The sequence below is a fragment of the Halictus rubicundus genome, chromosome 8, assembly GCF_050948215.1.
Source record: "Halictus rubicundus isolate RS-2024b chromosome 8, iyHalRubi1_principal, whole genome shotgun sequence".
Classification (NCBI taxonomy): Eukaryota; Metazoa; Arthropoda; class Insecta; order Hymenoptera; family Halictidae; genus Halictus; species Halictus rubicundus.
This window is the reverse complement of record NC_135156.1, coordinates 18,088,804-18,107,762: the sequence shown is the minus strand read 5'-3', so window position 1 is coordinate 18,107,762 and position 18,959 is coordinate 18,088,804. Positions and strand designations below refer to the sequence as shown.

The 18,959-nt window shown below is 42.3% G+C and overlaps 2 protein-coding genes across 3 annotated transcripts; one reads left to right on the top strand and one right to left on the bottom strand.

The window, feature by feature from the left end:
* Positions 1-80: 80 nt before the first annotated feature.
* Pig-c (phosphatidylinositol glycan anchor biosynthesis class C) lies at positions 81-1,304 on the bottom strand. 2 transcript variants are annotated; one of them, XM_076792743.1, is made up of 2 exons: positions 1,043-1,304; positions 81-950 (listed from the first exon to the last, which is right to left on the bottom strand). In XM_076792743.1, exon 2 carries the CDS (start codon positions 904-906, stop codon positions 85-87), a length of 822 nt encoding a protein of 273 aa, XP_076648858.1. In that variant the 5' UTR covers positions 907-950; positions 1,043-1,304; the 3' UTR covers positions 81-84. The 2 variants fall into 2 exon arrangements, with proteins under 2 accessions (XP_076648858.1, XP_076648857.1); XM_076792742.1 differs by having other exon boundaries at positions 81-940; positions 1,031-1,303.
* A 117-nt stretch (positions 1,305-1,421) lies between these two features.
* On the top strand, positions 1,422-2,671 carry Rpn12 (regulatory particle non-ATPase 12). Its single transcript, XM_076792741.1, has 3 exons — positions 1,422-1,581; positions 1,819-1,891; positions 1,983-2,671. Exons 1-3 carry the CDS (start codon positions 1,474-1,476, stop codon positions 2,600-2,602), a joined length of 801 nt encoding a protein of 266 aa, XP_076648856.1. The 5' UTR covers positions 1,422-1,473; the 3' UTR covers positions 2,603-2,671.
* Positions 2,672-18,959: the final 16,288 nt, after the last annotated feature.

Sequence of the window (18,959 nt, the reverse complement as noted above, 5' to 3'; positions counted from 1 at the left end):
GTGAACTTTTCCATGATGTTGTACCGTTCGACTGTATATCGTGTAATGTATTTACTACGATCGACTCGTAATATTTCCAAGTTGCTAAGAAGTAATAACAGCCTCGTCCCAAGGACCATAAATATTGTCTTTATACCTCTGACTTTGTACATACCAATAAGGACATACGAAATGAAGGAATACTATGGATACGATAAAAACATAAGAGATCGTTTGTGAAATAAATAAAAGAAAATATAAAGTACTAAAAGTTAAACAATTTGAAATAAGTATTTTGTTGTTTAGTTTATACATAAGAAATGGTAATAGTACAAAACATTGCACAGCAACCGTAAGAAGTGAGAACGCATGAGACGGAGATGCCAATCTAGAAGCTAACATCAGCGAACCGAATATGGAAGACGTTATTGATAAAGAGTCGGACAAAGAAATCTGCATAGAACCGTACTTGCTAAATATCAAATGCGTTAAGAACATCAATATGGTCATAACGTAGATTGTATCTGTACTAATGGTTTCGGTTAATGTCTTCAAAACAGGCGATAAAATGTAACCAAACGTAAGAAAAATTAATACCGTCCTAATGTCTTTGGTTAATTTGATCAAAGTGTTCGGTTCTTTTAAACAATATACAAGATAACCGAATATTGTCAGAATTACGCTCGATAAAAATATCATGTCGGGCATGACCCACTCCCTGTTCAACCAGACAAATATAATGACAAAGAGTACTACAATATTTAATTGAATGCATATAGTAGCTCCAAACGTGATCGCTTCTATCAATGTTATATCATTTGGCTTAATATTTTTACGTAACTGCTTTAAAAATGAACTATCTGTATAATTGTCTGGCAATCCATAATTTTCGTACAAATTTTTCTGCCATTTTATCTTCAATGTCATTTTCCAATTTACAAATCAATTTTCATTCACGTTTCTTATACATGCTGAAAACAGAATCGACAACTTTCAGTTTGAAACGGATCACAAAACATATGACGTTCTTGTACATACATTTAAACTACACAATCAGACAAACCTTGCTCCTTGTCCGAGTTATTTAAACAATTAGAAAACATTTTTAAACAAATTTGCTTTGGAATTATAGGTTATAAGGTTACGGAATAAACAAGTGAGTAAGTAATTTACTCCTTCCTTCTTATTTGACAATGAGTCTGATCTAATACATTAAGCTTAGTTTGCATTCAATTTTAGAGGAATTCTAAAATTGTTTCAAATTAATGAAATTATTCGGTGATCTTTCTGAACGTTCAACAATTTCAATTTTTATTTGAAATCTACTACTTATATGTTAGTTAGCAAATTTGAAGGCTCATTTTACAATTTCAAAATCGTTTTCTATACTGTGACTCTATATTCGATGTATCTATGGTGCACACGCACACACACATAAGTACATACACACATTCATATCTGTTCAAATGTGCAGTTCGCTGTTTATGTGGAAAAATGGCAGCGCTGAAGAATGTTGTTTCTCTGTACAGAAATTTACAAAAAGCATGGATATCGACTCCTTGCAACTTAGAAAAATGTGGCGAATTACTCAATGAATTAAAGGTAATGTATACGAATTGATTACTATACGATAATATTGGGAAAATGTTACCATCGTTAAACATGCAAACGGTATAACCTAGTTAGTCTGTCAAAATGAATTGTCATGGTATGCTGTAGCTGAAATTTATCAGACAACATCCGCTTAATATTAAATATTTCTGTTTCTACCATTTACTTCGTACAATACAATTATATTATTATCTATCAGAAGTTTGATAAAATAATTAATTTACACAGGTTGGTCTTACCCATTTGATGTTCCTTCCAACGTCCAATAATACAGCAAGTGAGAACGAATTGCTGTTAGCTCGTATGTATCGACGTATAATACATGAACACGTATCATTAATGTGAACCGGAATTATGAATAATATTGTTTATTAACTTTTTCGTAATTACAGGTGATATTTTAGAGATTGGTGCACAATGGAGTATAGTCATGGAAGATATACCTTCCTTCGAGCGTTACATGGCGCAATTGAAATGTTACTATTTTGATTACGAGTCCAAACTTGTGGAATCGGCATACAAGTATCATATGCTAGGATTAAATCTTCTGTTTCTCTTGTCCCAAAATCGTGTTGCCGAGTTTCACACTGAACTGGAACTACTGCCTTCCGATCAGATACAATCCAACATCTATATTAGACACCCTTTAAGCTTGGAACAGTACTTGATGGAGGGGTCGTACAATAAAATATTTTTAGCGAAAGATAACGTACCGGCGGCGTCGTACAACTTCTTCATAGATATTTTATTGAACACCGTGCGCGATGAAATTGGAGCCTGTATGGAAAGCGCATACGACAAGATTTCGATACAAGATGCCTCTAGAATGCTCAATCTGAATTCAGAAAAAGATATGAAAGCGTTTGCAACGAAAAAGAATTGGACTTTGACCAAAGAAGGCTACTTCTACTTTGCAACTACCAACGAAAAGAAAGCCGAGGAACCAATACCCAGTTCAGATTTGGCTACGCTAGCTATAGATTATGCAAGAGAACTTGAAATGATCGTTTAAGAAGCATGTCTATCACCCTCCTTGTATTTTATAAATAAATAAAAATTATCATGTATTTATTAGAAATTACATTAATCTTTCGTCCTCTCGTCGAATTTGAAAAGAGGAAAAGATTATATACTTTTTTTTAATTGAAAAAAAATCCGCAAATTGGAATACCATGTATTTGTGGCAGAACGTAATTCTTATGCGTGCCGCTTGACGAGTAACTTGAAAAGTTTTGTCATAGATGGCGCTGCAATTTATTTCTTATATTTATTATTACAAGAGAGGAAATGAGAGTGCTCATGCTCGGGGTTTTATTTAGTGTCTCCAGTTTTCGGCATCATCTTTTTAGCCTGGAACAGAACCTGTATCATCTTTTTAGCCTGGAACAGAACCTGCATCAACTTTTTAGCCGGCATTAAAACTTGCATCATCTTTTTAGCCTGTATTAGAACCTGCATCATCTTTTAGGCTGGATCAGAGTCTACATAGAAGACCATCTTTTAACATAGAAGTAGCATCCACTCTGGAAATCCACTGGAATCCGCTGCTAATGATGCAAGTAAGATGATGCAGGTTCTGGTCCAGGCTAAAAATTAGGCTAGGGGGCAGCACTATACCGAGGACACTAAAATACCGGGCGTGAGCACTCTCATTTCCTCTCTGTAGTTACAACATTTATCGTTCGTCAGAGTAAAAAAATACATTGAGTGATTTGTCTGCTTCTATACCTCGTCTGTGCCGCAATATCTGAAAACGGCGCCATTCTGCGTAGTGACGAAACGCTGAAGCTGTTAGACGAATGTTACCTACAGCACTATTTTTTTTAAACCAGCTGCGCCATCTGCGACGGAATACCAAAACTTCTACCTCCATTTACTGCCATCAGATGGCGTGCTCAATACATACCTACCGTCGGTAACGTTTTGCTAGCAGTTTGAGCGTTTCGCCGCTACATAGAATGGCGCTATTTTCAGATTTTACGTGGGACCAAGCCTGTGGCGCCATCTGCGGTAGAACGTCAGAACTTTTGCCTTTTAATATCGGCTCTTGGGAGGGGTCTATGGATCCAGGGATCAGGAGAAAAGGGAAAGGTCTACAGAAGGTCGGCAACTAGGGAAAGGACTAGGGAAAGGCAACGGGATCTAGGGTAATTAAGGGAAAGGGTTGATGTATCTGAAAAGGGGAAGGAAGAGGAATGAGATAGGGGTTCTATGGAAAGAGCGAGGAAGAGATCAAGGAGGGGACGTAAGGAAGGAAAAGAGATTTAGGAAGGTAGGAGGGATCTACAGAAGGGGAGGGAGGGAAGGATCTTGAGGACGGAAGGTAAGGGTAGGGGGCATGGAAGAGGGTAGGTAAGGGTTTAGGGAGGGGATCAAAGTAAGGAAAGAGGGTAGGAAATCTAGGGAAGGACTGGAGATTTATAAAGTAAATGATTATTTAATAATATTTGCATGTCGTGTTATAGTTGCAATCGCAACAGTTCATTCCTGCTTACACTTGCAACTGCTTCAATGAACGGTACGAATTAAAACCCAGTAATTTGTCGGACCGAAACGGATAGGTATTTCTATATTAAACATTTATAATCCATTTTGTATTCTCTCGGCATTCGTGTACTTTCTCGGACGTTACGATATCGGGGCAATTTTCATAATTTTCGGTAAACCGCAGGGAAAGGGGAGCATGGAATTCCTGGTTACGCCGTACGCCGACGGGGCTCGAAAGATCTTCGTTATTATTTCAGCGAAACGAAGCGTGCACAGGTGCACGCTCGAGTTGGCTCAAGTACGAGTTGTTAACTTCTTCGTGCGGATTCTGACCAATTTATTACGTGCAAAATTCGTTCTTTTATATCCTTCGATCGGGGCAGTTTCAATGCGGTGTCACAGGAATCTTCTTCATTCCTTGCCTATATGCCTTTCCCATTTCGTGTAGGTGCCTTTCTATAGTTGACCACGTGGACCCAAGGCTTCCCGATAATTCTTGTATACTTAATTTTGGATCGGCTTCCACTAGAGATTTTAGGGTGTCATCATCAAATTCAACTGGTCGTCCACTTTGAGGCCTGTCGGAGAGATCATAATCATCAGCAGCAAACCTTCTGAACCAACGTTGACACTCGTTGACCTTCGATACATCTCCATAAACATCGCAAATTTTCTTTGTTGTTACCGTTGCGTTAAATCCCGCATGAAAATGAAAAAGTATGCAATGACGAATATGATCCTCGGAAGGTACGGACGCCGCCATTTTGTTACAGGGTTCTAAAAGAAAATGATACTTTTTAGAATATTTTGAACACTGAAGTTTCCTCTTTAACGATCGGTACAGAACTAAAGGCGAAACAAATTCTTTGCAAACAATTGATTACTTGTGGGTATCCCTGATACTTATCGTTCTGGGCCGCGATGCAAATATGGGTTACCGGCGAAAGAAACGAATCAAAAATGAAAAAGTCACCGGCGCATTTAGACACGGATAACACGCTGCCTCGGAAAAAGGTTTGAGCACGACGTTGGAAAGTTGGTTCGCGGTTAGGTTCCACGATTAACGATTTAACGACCGAATATCGCCGAGTCACGAAAATAATCGCGATCCGCGTTAACGTCGGGCCGGCGAGAAACACGACAACGTGTTCCGTTTGGAAAGCGTTTGGTCGGGTCGAACGTGACCCGGGTTGTCGGCCCAAGACAGGAATCAAGACAAAATATAGCTCAATTTGTAGCTGGAGATATTTTCTAGCGCACGCTGCTCTCGATTTCATCCAGAAAACTCACCCAATGGCATAAAAATGCTCGGATTCCACGGCACGCGCTTCGTCAATTTTTGGCCTACTTCTAACGCTTATATTACCAAATATTCGCATAATCTCGGCAGCTCCTGACCAGCGCGCACTAGATTCAACCTTCCTCTTTCGAACGAGCCCTTTACCAGCGACAAAATATTCTCATATAAGGACGAAAAGTTGGGGCACGTGAAACCATTTTTCGTCTATTTTTGTCGGTAACGTGGTCACTCTACCTTATCGCAAATCTACGGAGTCTAGGCTCTCAATTTTTGGCCTACTTCTATCGCTTATATTACCAAATATCTGCATAATCTCGGCAGCTCCTGACCAGCGCGCACTAGATTGAACCTTCCTCTTTCGAACGAGCCCTTTGCCAGCGACAAAATACTCTTATACAAGGACGAAAACTTGAGGCACGTGAAACCATTTTTTGACGGTAATGTAGTCACTCTACCTTATCGCGAATCTACGAAGACCGGGCCCTTATTAAATACTCGGAATATTTCTCCATTGTAGGCTTGCGAGCGCGGTGTTCTCTTCCCGGTGTCGGTGAACGACGACGAACAGGACAGGGAACGCAGGAAGAAGAGGACTGAGAAGCTCCTTACGGAACGCACGTAAACGAACGTTCGTCACGCATCGCGACGATAAAGCCAGCCAGGTATCTCGGGGATAACGTTACTCTTGGCTGCGTGTGTGGTGTCCTGTAATTCCATTAATGCAGCTCGCGCGGACACAACGTTCGACAACGAAAAAAGAAAAAAAAACCTGCAATCCGGTTTCCATGTGAACTCCACGCTTTTTCGGGGCCACGGCCGAAAACTAATCTCCGCAGCACCGCAGAGTAGGACTCCTCTAATGCTCTAGGTACTCTGGTAATTAATATTAGCAACTAATAGTCCGGTACTCTAACACTCCAGTACGAGGTAAGACTCGTCGAAGATGGAAAACGAAGGAAGCACTATTGAAAAATTTACAAGACATGAGAACAATTCATTGCGTAGCGTGCTACACGGAGTGCAGCGTGCGTCCTTCTTCCGCTTTAAACAGTGAACATTTTATTTATTGGATTGGCCGATTCTCTCGAGGAATGTCGCTGGGAAAGAAAATGTTAACGTCATCGTTTTCTGCGCCCATCCAGTGGAAAACTCGGAACTATGAAACCTGTCGGATTCTGCCGACCATAGTCGCCGGATCAAGACTTGTTCCCCGAACTCTAATTTCCCCTTCTACCGCGCTTCCATTTCTGCCGTGCATGTATCACAAGGTCACGTGACTAACCCAGGAACCGTCAGAGAAATGGTAACTGTTTCCCCTGAATTCGTGCTACCTCATCTCCTCTGGCAACTATGCTACCGACCATTCTCGTAGAATCTGAAATGCCTAGCAGACAGCAGAACCGTTCCACTTTTCGGTGCCAACGCACAGGAGAACATTGTAGCAGATTCTAACGAAGAAGACGTACTCGCGAGTAGGTTCGTGCGTTTCATGGTTCGGGATCAGCCTCGAACTCGGAGTTTCTTTAATGTTTATGAATCGAGGTTAATCGCGCAGTGAAAGAGCCTAGAAATTCATCGTTGGCCACGGTCCGCGGGAAACGAGCCGATTTCTGGCATGAACGAGCCCGCGTCCCGACGTTATCCTCCCGAAGGAACGGCCACCACGAAAATTCGCGTTTCCGGTCTCGCAGGTGGCTTCCGCGGGCTCGCTTTCGTGCGGAAAAGTCGAATACGGTTATATTGTTCGTCACGGTTATTACACGCGCGTCCTCTCCGTTTTTCTTGTTCCTTAGGGCGGCTACGCTATACCTTACGCGGCACGACAAACGTTGCGACCATAAGCTCTGTGGAACTGCAGCACCCGCTCATAACAGTTATCAATCGGAGAAGTTCATTTCGATCACTCATAACAGCTTCTCTCATCGACAACTATGAAGCTTCTCTCGAAAATTTTCAAAAAATGTTGTTAATTCATCAAGTTCCACAGAATTTTGTACGATCTTTATTTATTTCAGATCCACAAAGATCACCAGCACCGAAAGTTACATTTTATTTGTTTCCGCTTTCCTAAAATTTGCCTAGAAAAATCGAAGATTGCATGAACGTTCGCAGTCTAGTTATATAGGTGATCGAAATGAATTTCTCTCAACGATAACTGTTATAAGTAGATTGCGGATGCATTCATGGCTTCTGAAAATTAAAAAAAAATGATATAGCATCAAGTTACACAGAATTTAGTACGATCTTTATTTATTTCAGATCCACAAAGATCATCAGCACCGAAAGTTGGATTTTATTTGTTTCCGGTTTCCTAAAATTTGCCTAGAAAAATCGAAGATTGCATGAACGTCCGCAGTCTAGTTATATAGGTGATCGAAATGAATTTCTCTCGTCGATAACTGTTATGAGCGATCGAAATAAATTTCTCTCATCGATAACTGTTGTAAGTAGACCGCGGATACATTCATGGCTTCTGAAAATTTTCAAAAAATGCTATAGCGTCAAGTTCCACAGAATTTAGTACGATTTTTATTCATTTCAGATCCACAAAGATCACCAGCACCGAAAGTTACATTTTATTTGTTTCCGCTTTCCTAAAATTTGCCTAGAAAAATCGAAGATTGCATGAACGTTCGCAGTCTAGTTATATAGGTGATCGAAATGAATTTTTCTCATCGATAACTGTTATAAGTAGACCGCGGATGCATTCATGGCTTCTGAAAATTTAAAAAAAATGCTATAGCATCAAGTTACACAGAATTTAGTACGATTTTTATTTATTTCAGATCCACAAAGATCATCAGCACCGAAAGTTGGATTTTATTTGTTTCCGGTTTCCTAAAATTTGCCTAGAAAAATCGAAGATTGCATGAACGTCCGCAGTCTAGTTATATAGATGATCGAAATGAATTTCTCTCGTCGATAACTGTTATGAGCGATCGAAATAAATTTCTCTCATCGATAACTGTTGTAAGTAGACCGCGGATGCATTCATGGCTTCTGAAAATTAAAAAAAAATGCTATAGCGTCAAGTTCCACAGAATTTAGTACGATTTTTATTCATTTCAGATCCACAAAGATCGCCAGCACCGAAAATTAGATTTTATTTGTTTCCGGTTTCCTAAAATTTACCTAGAAAAATCGAAGATTGCATGAACGTCCGCAGTCTAGTTATATAGGTGATCGAAATGAATTTCTCTCAACGATAACTGTTATAAGTAGATTGCGGATGCATTCATGGCTTCTGAAAATTAAAAAAAAATGATATAGCATCAAGTTCCACAGAATTTAGTACGATTTTTATTTATTTCAGATCCACAAAGATCACCAGCACCGAAAGTTGGATTTTATTTGTTTCCGGTTTCCTAAAATTTGCCTAGAAAAATCGAAGATTGCATGAACGTCCGCAGTCTACTTATATAAGTGATCGAAATGAATTTCTCTGAACGATAACATTTAGCAATGAGAGAACAAATTGTCGGTCACTTCTAATCCTTATTTGTAACCAATACGATTTTAGTCGATGAAATGCTTGTTACTCTAAGACTTTTTTTCTTTTTGCTTTTTACAGTAATGGATCCCTGCGTGAAACCATTTGGGTATTCAGCTGAACACGTCAGAATATTCTCACACTGTCCGAAAGCGGTTCGTCGGCAACGTTTCCTTGGTCCCTCATGGTCGTCTGATTTCCTGGGGACAGTAAAAGCGACGGTGCCACCGGCGAGGCACGTTTTCCCGCGTTTTTCTGCCGAGTCGCAAAGAAATAAGGCCGATATGTTTCACTGCCGATTTCGCGTTTCCATCTGAAACTGTGACCAACGGTATACTTTGTTTCACAATTATTCGGGCCGTATACTTTCAAATATACATCAATAAATGTCACGATCACTGTTACAGACATGCGACACGTCCACGATCTTACAATTCACTTGAAGATTGTCGGGTCAACACAAATATTGTTGTCTGAGAAATTCGACGGCGGATTTGATGCATTTATGGGAAAACCAGGTGGGAGTGTAACATCGAGCAAGATAAAGAGAGCAAAGAGAGGATAACAATCTACTGACTGGTTCTCGTGAATTGCTATTAGCAGAAACAATTTGAATTCTGCATAAAGAGCCGCGCACTCATCCATCATTCTCTTTTAGTAAATTGTTTCGATACTTTACGAAGACTGTGCACACCGAATGGAACGTTTAAACAACGAACGCTGCCCACGAACGGTATCGATCAATCATAATTTCCATCGAAATTCAATCTTGTCGTTTTTATAATTCAATTTCACCGTTTTGTAAACGGACTCGCGTGTCCGGGGCCCTCCGACGAAAAATGGTCGGAGGCGAGTCCAGCTTCCGGTTCGTTACGACGAGCGAGCATTAATTGCGGAACACGAAATGAAAATGGTATGCGCGCGTACAACTAGTACGGTCGGACAGGTTAATAACGGTTCCATGTCGTGCATAAAAAAGAAAGCTGCTAGTCGATTAATCATATCAATAGAGAGGATGCATCACGAAAAAGAAGAAGGTTAACCGTAACGACGGGTGAAAGCTGTTTTCTCGTCTTGTACCGCGGGACCATGTTAACACGTCGATTATCCATAAGTGATTAAATTATGCTCCCCTTGTCCTGTTACGGGGAGCGCACCAAACGATGACGACGACGACGGACAGCACAGTGAAACTGCGAATCAATTATTCGTCGCATTGTCGGAGACGGGAGGGGGGCTTTGTTTTTTTGCGAGCCGTGAGACCGGTCCGACTAAAACCGGCACACGATGGCCCGGAATCGCAAAAGCCCCGACAAAACTCGTATATCCGTTAATTAAACAGTACAGGTGGTTAACCCTTCGCCCTACAATAGCGGGTCCGGCTCGATCAGAGGATTTCGAACGAGATCTAAATACAACTCGATCAAAAAATTGTTTAAACAGACCGCGTACTGTGTATATCCTCTGGCAGCAAGCTCACCGCATTTTTAAACAATTGTACGTTTACCGTGACATTTGTTCAGTTTTTATCCAACCGAAATTCAATTCCATTTAAACATATTGATAATACTAGCGAAGATGTATATTCTTAAATATATTCTTTCAACGCGAATATTTTATAATATTTTTTCATGGTCCATAGTTGAGGACTTTTCAATAGATCCGTTAACGGCAATCTCAATTGTTAGCCAATAAGTCACCCCCCGGCAACGTTGTCTAATAATTAGACTGCGGATCTTGATGCGTTTACAGGAAAACTAAGTAGATGAATTTTTCGTCCATTAAAATTATTAAGGGAAGAAATAACATTCTACACGGTTTCTATTTCTTGCCAATCGATGCAAACAATTTCTATTTTGCATAAAGATCCACAGTCTACTAACATAGATTAATTTAAGAAGATTTTCAAGCTTCTTTTTCGCACAGAATTTCACTTTTCGTCGATTGATCGAACCCCCGGTCTAATTACCAACGTGTCCTGCCACGAGTGTAAGCTCACCTGCAGAACTGATCTCCTGGCGTTTCGATATCGCCGATCATGCTCCCACAGTCGGAGATTATCGTAACGACCCGGCGGCCGAAATTCGTTGCCGTTCGTTCCGGAATATGTAATTTTCGACCGACATTTCATTTCGCGCGACCGTCTCAGGCGTTAACCGGTTGTAAAACCGAAAATTACAAGGGTCAGTGCTGAGAGAGAGAGAGAGAGAGAGAGAGAGAGAGAGAGAGAGGGGGGGGGGGAGAGGACTCTGCTTAGAAAGCCGCACACCGATTCCTGTAATCGTTCTAATTTCGCTTCGAGAGTCACCTTAGAAATCGAGACCGATCGGCGTCTAGCCTTGACCGTAATTCCGGTTCGCTGAAAAAGAATATATTCATGTAATTCCGGCGTAGCCGCCGCCGCCGCCGCCGCCGCCGCGCGGATTCGCGTAATTAAGAGGCGAGAATCGTTTTGCGCCGCCACCGGAGAAAGGATTTCGCCGCGATGAAGACGCCGTGGACCGGAGAACCACAAAAAATAGCCATGAGATTGTTAGGATTCGTTGAAAAATTGCGTATCAACCTCCTATTCGATATCTTCGATTTTTATCTCGGCAGATTCCATCCGGATCGTCAAGAAATCGGATCTTTTCTGGCAACACAATCCGACTGCCACGCGAATTTCATGCGCCTCGTCTGTTTCATTTGTAGAAACAGTTGTTGTGAATTGTTAGTTGCTCGATAAGCGCACTCTTGTACCATTTCCATATTATAAAATAGACGAATGCGATAACAAGGACGCCGAAGTAAATAATTTCTAGACAGGGGACAGACCGCGGACCTCCGTGTGTTCGGGACGAAGTTGGTCGAGGAGAATCGGGACACCGTGTAGAAGCCGAGCGTGTACCGTTGTTGAATCGGCCGGGCGATCGCAGGCAGAAACACGGCGAGCCGTTTGCGATTTATTCGCGACGGGGATCGAGGTGGATCGCGGACGAGACGCGGGACTGCGCGTAGGTGCATCGCGGTGCAACGAGCGCGGCGGATACCTCAATAGCGCTGCGCTGCACCGCGCAGAACGAATACGCGCGGTCGTGTTGCCCACAGGCTCCGTTTGCCCCGACACAGAAACCTTTCTCTCTCTCGTCATCGAACCAACACCGCGTTCTGCCGATCCGTTTTCCACGTGTGCGTGCGATCCTGTGTGTGTGCATGCGATCGAGCCACGGTTAATTGATGCACCGCCGCGTAATGGCGCGGCTAAATGATCGACGAGGTGCACGGTCGCACGAGCGTTCCCAAAGAATCTCTTCAACGTATGTTTTCAACGATCCGAAAGATTCGTGAACGCTCTCCCTAGGCTCTGGAACCTACAGGAATTTTTAAACATTTTCCATTTTCCAGGGGCCAAGCGGAGCGCTCCCGGGGCAACGGCCAGCCCCGATTCGCTTTCGATTTCATCGCGGCGACAGCCAGGAGACAGCGAGAGCCAAGTAACGAGGCTCTCGCCGTTGATGATAACGTTCTGAAAAGCGCGAGACACGCGACGTCCAGGAAGCGTCGAACGGTCCTGTCTCCGGGTGAAAGTATTTCGCTGTTTTCCTTTTTTCGAGCAAAGTGGAACAAAGAGACGAGCACACAAGCCTCTACGTAATGGCGTCTGCCCCGGCGAAATGACGCAAACCGCGCGCGCCCCGTCGCGCTCTAATGTTATTCATTTCGAGAAGATCGTCGCGTATCGTCGTGTATCGCGGAAACGTGTAACGCTGATACGATGATGAGCCGCGATCACGAACCTGTTTAATTGCCGCGGATCCTCCTGAGGACTTTCACCGGTCTCTTCGATCCTTCTTTCCTTCCGTCTAATCGGTAGATTGCGGAAAATCGAGCCGCGTTTTCGTTCTTTCATCCTTGAGCGGTCGACCGTTTTTCTGGATAATGCTCGATAATGCGATTTTTCAAATGTATTTTGGAAGCCGGGCGTCGGAGAACCGGATTTATCTGTTTCTTGTTTCTAGTCGAACACTCGTTTAATTTAGCGTAATTCCGGGACAGGCGCATTTTGTTTTCTGTGTAATTAAAATTTTACTGGATCTAATAGCTGTTATTTGTAACCAAAAAGGATAAAAATCGATACTTTTCAATCATCTTGTTCTTCGAATTTCTTTCTTTATATTTTGTGTAGATTGTCCTCAAATTTCAGTAATGATCAACTTTTTATTAACGATTTTTATCGTAGAAAATTTTAGAGTAACTGTTATTTTTTGGTCCCTGATTGTCACTAATTTATAGATAGTTAAAACTGTACCATAAGAAGGTAACAACATTTGCACCGACCACTTACGAAAATATTTCATGGGGAGTTTAGAGCACTAAGATATTTTAATACTTCTCTTACCCGTAAGTAACATAAGACATATATTCTTCGTTTCGAGATTATTTACAAATGTTACAAATGATATAAATGATAACAGAAAAACAGAATCGTCCAGTATTGCCAGAATAAAAACTGGTGCAGCTCGCCTTAGGGTGCGTCTCTCCCGAAATTACCCTAATCGCTAGACATTCGGTAACTGTATACAACGATTTTGATGTTAGGTGTCAAAACGGACCCGGGCAACGCTGTCATCGGAGGGTTAATCATTCCAGTTAGATTTCAGTTGCATTTCAGTTAGAGCGGTACAGTTTCGTTCTAGACAATTTATCATACTTCTTTGGCAAGGAACACGTCGCTCGGAAATAAACGAGTAAACTGCGGTGGCGAACGTGTTCGTGTTAATTCCACGATCGCGAGGACAATTGTGTTTCAAGAGATTACAGGGCAGCTCGTTCCGACTGCTCGGTAGTTCCAGCGAGTTTGATTAATAATGTATGGCTTAGAGCACAGCGCGGGCACGAAACAATTGAAGCATCGCTCGCTTTAATCCGCGGTGAAATTCTATTAATCTAGATTAGCGGGGGCCGGTGTGGAGGTACGCGGAACGTTTCCCGCGTTCCGTCGTAAATCCGTTTCGCGTTTCCGCTTCCGTCGCGTTTACCGCAAAGGGAAGCGCGACTCGATTGTGAACCGCGTAACGTTTTAACAATTAGTCACCCGCATTCATTCGAACCAATCCCTACATTCCAATATTCGATGCGCGCGATTCCGCGAAAAAGTTACGAACTTTAGGCGATACTAAAACAGTAAGAAGAGAATCGAAGAGTAAACCAATTTTTAAAAAGTTATCATTTCGCATAAAAATCTCTATAAATTTTCCGCAACAACATCTTTTTTTTTATATTTCAGTGTAAAAATCCAGGCGATCGCGGGTCTAACTCCTAAGGAACACGCGATTATGGTGTCTGTCCAATTTGTATCTCCCGGGGAATCGCCGGCGATAAAACAACGCGTGTAAAATAAATTGAATTAGTTAAACGGCGTTTGATAAAAGTTCGAAGCACGTTGAACGAACCCTGGTAGGAACGGGCGCGATGAAGTTTCTCAAAATGGCCGGGCCCCGCAGCTTCCGCGAACCTTGCCCCCTTCGCGAGTCGCCATTTTCTGTTTCTATTAAACGTTCTAGGTTTTACTGGCCACGCGGCGGGCAATCAAAATGTTCCGGGTGTACGCGGAACAGCCGGACGAATTATTTTATTGGTCGCGAACGGTGCGTTCCGAGAGCCCGGCATATTTACCGGAAGACTTCGAGTCAACGACCGACTGTAATCCTCGGGCATAATCACCGTGATTTTTCCGTGTCCCGCTCCTGCGATTCGTGTGCTGCACTCGGTGGCACCATTGATCGGCGAACACACGGTCTGAACGAGCTAACGGCGCTCAAACTTTAGTCCTCTCCATGCACCGGGTGACCCGCCGCACCAGAACCATAATCTCCGAACCCCGGAACAACACATCGAGCGCTTCATCTTCCACGTTTCTTCACTTAGTCCACAATTCGATCAGGAGTTTCACTGAATCCACGTGACTGAATCATGTTTCATTTAGGGAACAAATGTGTAAGGAAAGTACATAAGTGCATTTCCTTAATTCAAATCTGCCACGCACTTACGAACGCGGCAGATGACAAGGAGACAACGACATCTACAACACACGAGAAAACGGGGCAGCCAGATATTCTGTCAGAATTATCTGATTGATAAATCAAGTATTATTTAGGTAAAATTAGAGAAGGGAATTCACATCAAGGGTAGAGAATAAACTTTAATGTCGTTTCTCTTTGTTACAGAAACTCAATATTGTTTATTTGACCCTGTCAGTCCCGACGACAGAACGGTTGACATTATAAATATTTCCGCTGCGACTATCCAGAAATATTGTTCATAGCGTAATCTAGAAATATAGCAAGTTTTTCTCGCCCGAGGTGAGCCATGTCTTCGGTGCAACACGTTTCGGTCGTCACGCGTTTTGAAAAAGGTTGTAAATTCATCCTCCACGTTTCTTGACTTAGTCCACAATTCGATCAGGAGTTTCACTGAATCTACGCCACTGAATCATGTTTCATTTACGGAATAAATACTTCCGCTGCGACTATCCAGAAATATTGTTCATAGCGTAATCTATAAATATAGCAAGTTTTACTCGCCTGAGGTAAGCCGTTCTCTCATAGCAATGTCCTTGGTGCAACACGTTTCGGTCGTCACGCGTTTTGGAAAAGGTTGTAAATTCATCCTCCACGTTTCTTGACTTAGTCCACAATTCGATCAGGAGTTTCACTGAATCTACGCCACTGAATCATGTTTCATTTACGGAATAAATACTTCCGCTGCGACTATCCAGAAATATTGTTCATAGCGTAATCTATAAATATAGCAAGTTTTACTCGCCTGAGGTAAGCCGTTCTCTCATAGCAATGTCCTTGGTGCAACACGTTTCGGTCGTCACGCGTTTTGGAAAAGGTTGTAAATTCATCCTCCACGTTTCTTGACTTAGTCCACAATTCGATAAGGATTTTCACCGGATCCACGTAACCGAATCATGTTTCATTGATCAGGGAATAAATATTTCCGCTGCGACTATTCAGAAATATTGTTCATAGCATAATCTATGAATATAGCAAGCTTTACTCGCCTGAGGTAAGCCGTTCTCTCATAGCAATGTCTTTGGTGCAACACGTTTCGGTCGTCACGCGTTTTGGAAAAGGTTGTAAATTCATCCTCCACGTTTCTTGACTTAGTCCACAATTCGATAAGGATTTTCACCGAATCCACGTAACCGAATCATGTTTCATTGATCAGGGAATAAATATTTCCGCTGCGACTATTCAGAAATATTGTTCATAGCATAATCTATGAATATAGCAAGCTTTACTCACCTGAGGTAAGCCGTTCTCTCATAGCAATGTCTTCGGTGCAACACGTTTCGGTCGTCACGCGTTTTGGAAAAGGTTGTAAATTCATCCTCCACGTTTCTTGACTTAGTCCACAATTCGATAAGGATTTTCACCGAATCCACGTAACCGAATCATGTTTCATTGATCAGGGAATAAATATTTCCGCTGCGACTATTCAGAAATATTGTTCATAGCATAATCTATGAATATAGCAAGCTTTACTCGCCTGAGGTAAGCCGTTCTCTCATAGCAATGTCTTTGGTGCAACACGTTTCGGTCGTCACGCGTTTTGGAAAAGGTTGTAAATTCATCCTCCACGTTTCTTGACTTAGTCCACAATTCGATAAGGATTTTCACCGAATCCACGTAACCGAATCATGTTTCATTGATCAGGGAATAAATATTTCCGCTGCGACTATTCAGAAATATTGTTCATAGCATAATCTATGAATATAGCAAGCTTTACTCACCTGAGGTAAGCCGTTCTCTCATAGCAATGTCTTCGGTGCAACACGTTTCGGTCGTCACGCGTTTTGGAAAAGGTTGTAAATTCATCCTCCACGTTTCTTGACTTAGTCCACAATTCGATAAGGATTTTCACCGAATCCACGTAACCGAATCATGTTTCATTGATCAGGGAATAAATATTTCCGCTGCGACTATTCAGAAATATTGTTCATAGCATAATCTATGAATATAGCAAGCTTTACTCGCCTGAGGTAAGCCGTTCTCTCATAGCAATGTCTTTGGTGCAACACGTTTCGGTCGTCACGCGTTTTGGAAAAGGTTGTAAATTCATCCTCCACTTTTCTTGACTTAGTCCACAATTCGATAAGGATTTTCACTGAATCCACGTAACCGAATCATGTTTCATTGATCAGGGAATAAATATTTCCGCTGCGACTATTCAGAAATATTGTTCATAGCATAATCTATGAATATAGCAAGCTTTACTCGCCTGAGGTAAGCCGTTCTCTCATAGCAATGTCTTTGGTGCAACACGTTTCGGTCGTCACGCGTTTTGGAAAAGGTTGTAAATTCATCCTCCACGTTTCTTGACTTAGTCCACAATTCGATAAGGATTTTCACCGGATCCACGTAACCGAATCATGTTTCATTGATCAGGGAATAAATACTTCCGCTGCGATCCCAGCAACGCTGCGGCTATCCAGAAATATTGTTCATAGCGTAATCTATAAATATAGCAAGTTTTACTCGAGCCGTGTCTTCGGTGCAACACGTTTCGGTCGTCATGCATTTTGAAAAAGGTTGTAAATTGCAACGGCCTAAACGCGCAGCATGAGTTGCACGAGGAGAATCGAAGAGGATCAGGTGCGAGGACATTAACTTTCGTTGTCCTCGAAAGGGCTGGAAGCAGCCGATAAGCGGGGCGGAACGATCCTAATCGGCGGTGGCCCGAATACTGTGTCGATGTAATTGGGCAGAGGAGATCGATAACGCTCGATAACCGCGGGAACACCGGCCGGAGCGAATGGGAATGGGAACGGGAACGAGAGGGCACGATTTCGAATCGCGACTAGGTTGAACGACGGGATCGATCTCTGAAGATCGATCATCCTGCGCGCGGCGCGGCGCGGCGTATTGGTCCGCGTACATGCGATTAATAACGAGGAAGATCACGTGGTTCACATAAATTTACGGGGTAGCAACCTACTTATCACCTGCTACGCTCGTGAAACGCTATATCCCTTTAATATCGTTTTACACGGCACGTAACTATCGAGCGCGCTCCACACAGACACATAATAAATTCTTAGTTTAGTTGATTCGCTCGAACCTTTCCAGAGAGAGAGAGAGAGAGAGAGTTGCGGGGGAATCGTTTCCAGCCGCGTCACCCGGTATACTACTGCAAAAACCAAGAGTTTTCCGGTTTTTAAGCTAACGTCTTGTTGTATTATAACGCGCATCGCCGTTTCTCCGAACGAATCCTCGCAAGAAACCTTCGATTGGATTCGAACAGCCGCAAAATTCCTCGCGTGCCTTTCCCGTCGCGTCACTTCTCCTCGTTTCCGCGATAGCGATAGAGCACTATAGTCCTGCGGTGATGCTCTTTCGCGGGATCTCGTACGCGCGCGGTGTCCGCAGAAACGCCGACCATTTTGTGACTATAAGTATAAAATTAATCCATTACTATTACCTTTTTATCGCTATTTACAATTTCATTTTTCGATGTTTCCTACTTCGACGAACGGGATTTATTCAGGGGAAAGTCACGTTCGTTTAACACTTTGAACGCCAAAAATTCCATAAAATCAAAGTAAGTTATTTAATGAAAAATAAAAATTGCAAAAAATTAAATGTACGATACTGAGTAATCCTCTCCAACTTTCGTCGTCATCAACGTAAAAATTCATTTCAAAACCTGCACAAATAATTCCGTTAACACTAGAACTACCGAGCAATAAATGCGACTGACGTATATTGCTTTGTAACAGTGACAAGACTGTGCCCATTCAGACATCATACAACTTTTATTGTAACATGTGCTTCAATGAAGAGGTTTGTTGAAAAATTTCCGATGAAAACATTTTTGCAATTTCAGTAATTGTAAAAGAACAAAATTAGGAACCAGTCATTTTGAATGGTCCGGAAGTTCTAGTGTTAATTTCACTGCGAAAGATCAGAGTGCGACGGCGGAGAATTTTCGCGGGTGATTCGACGACGCGTTAAACTCTCTTGACCTCTGGTGATCTAGCGAACCGGCAATGGCAATCCGCCGTACAGGACGCGTGACCGTTTACCTGGAAGTCACGCCGGATCA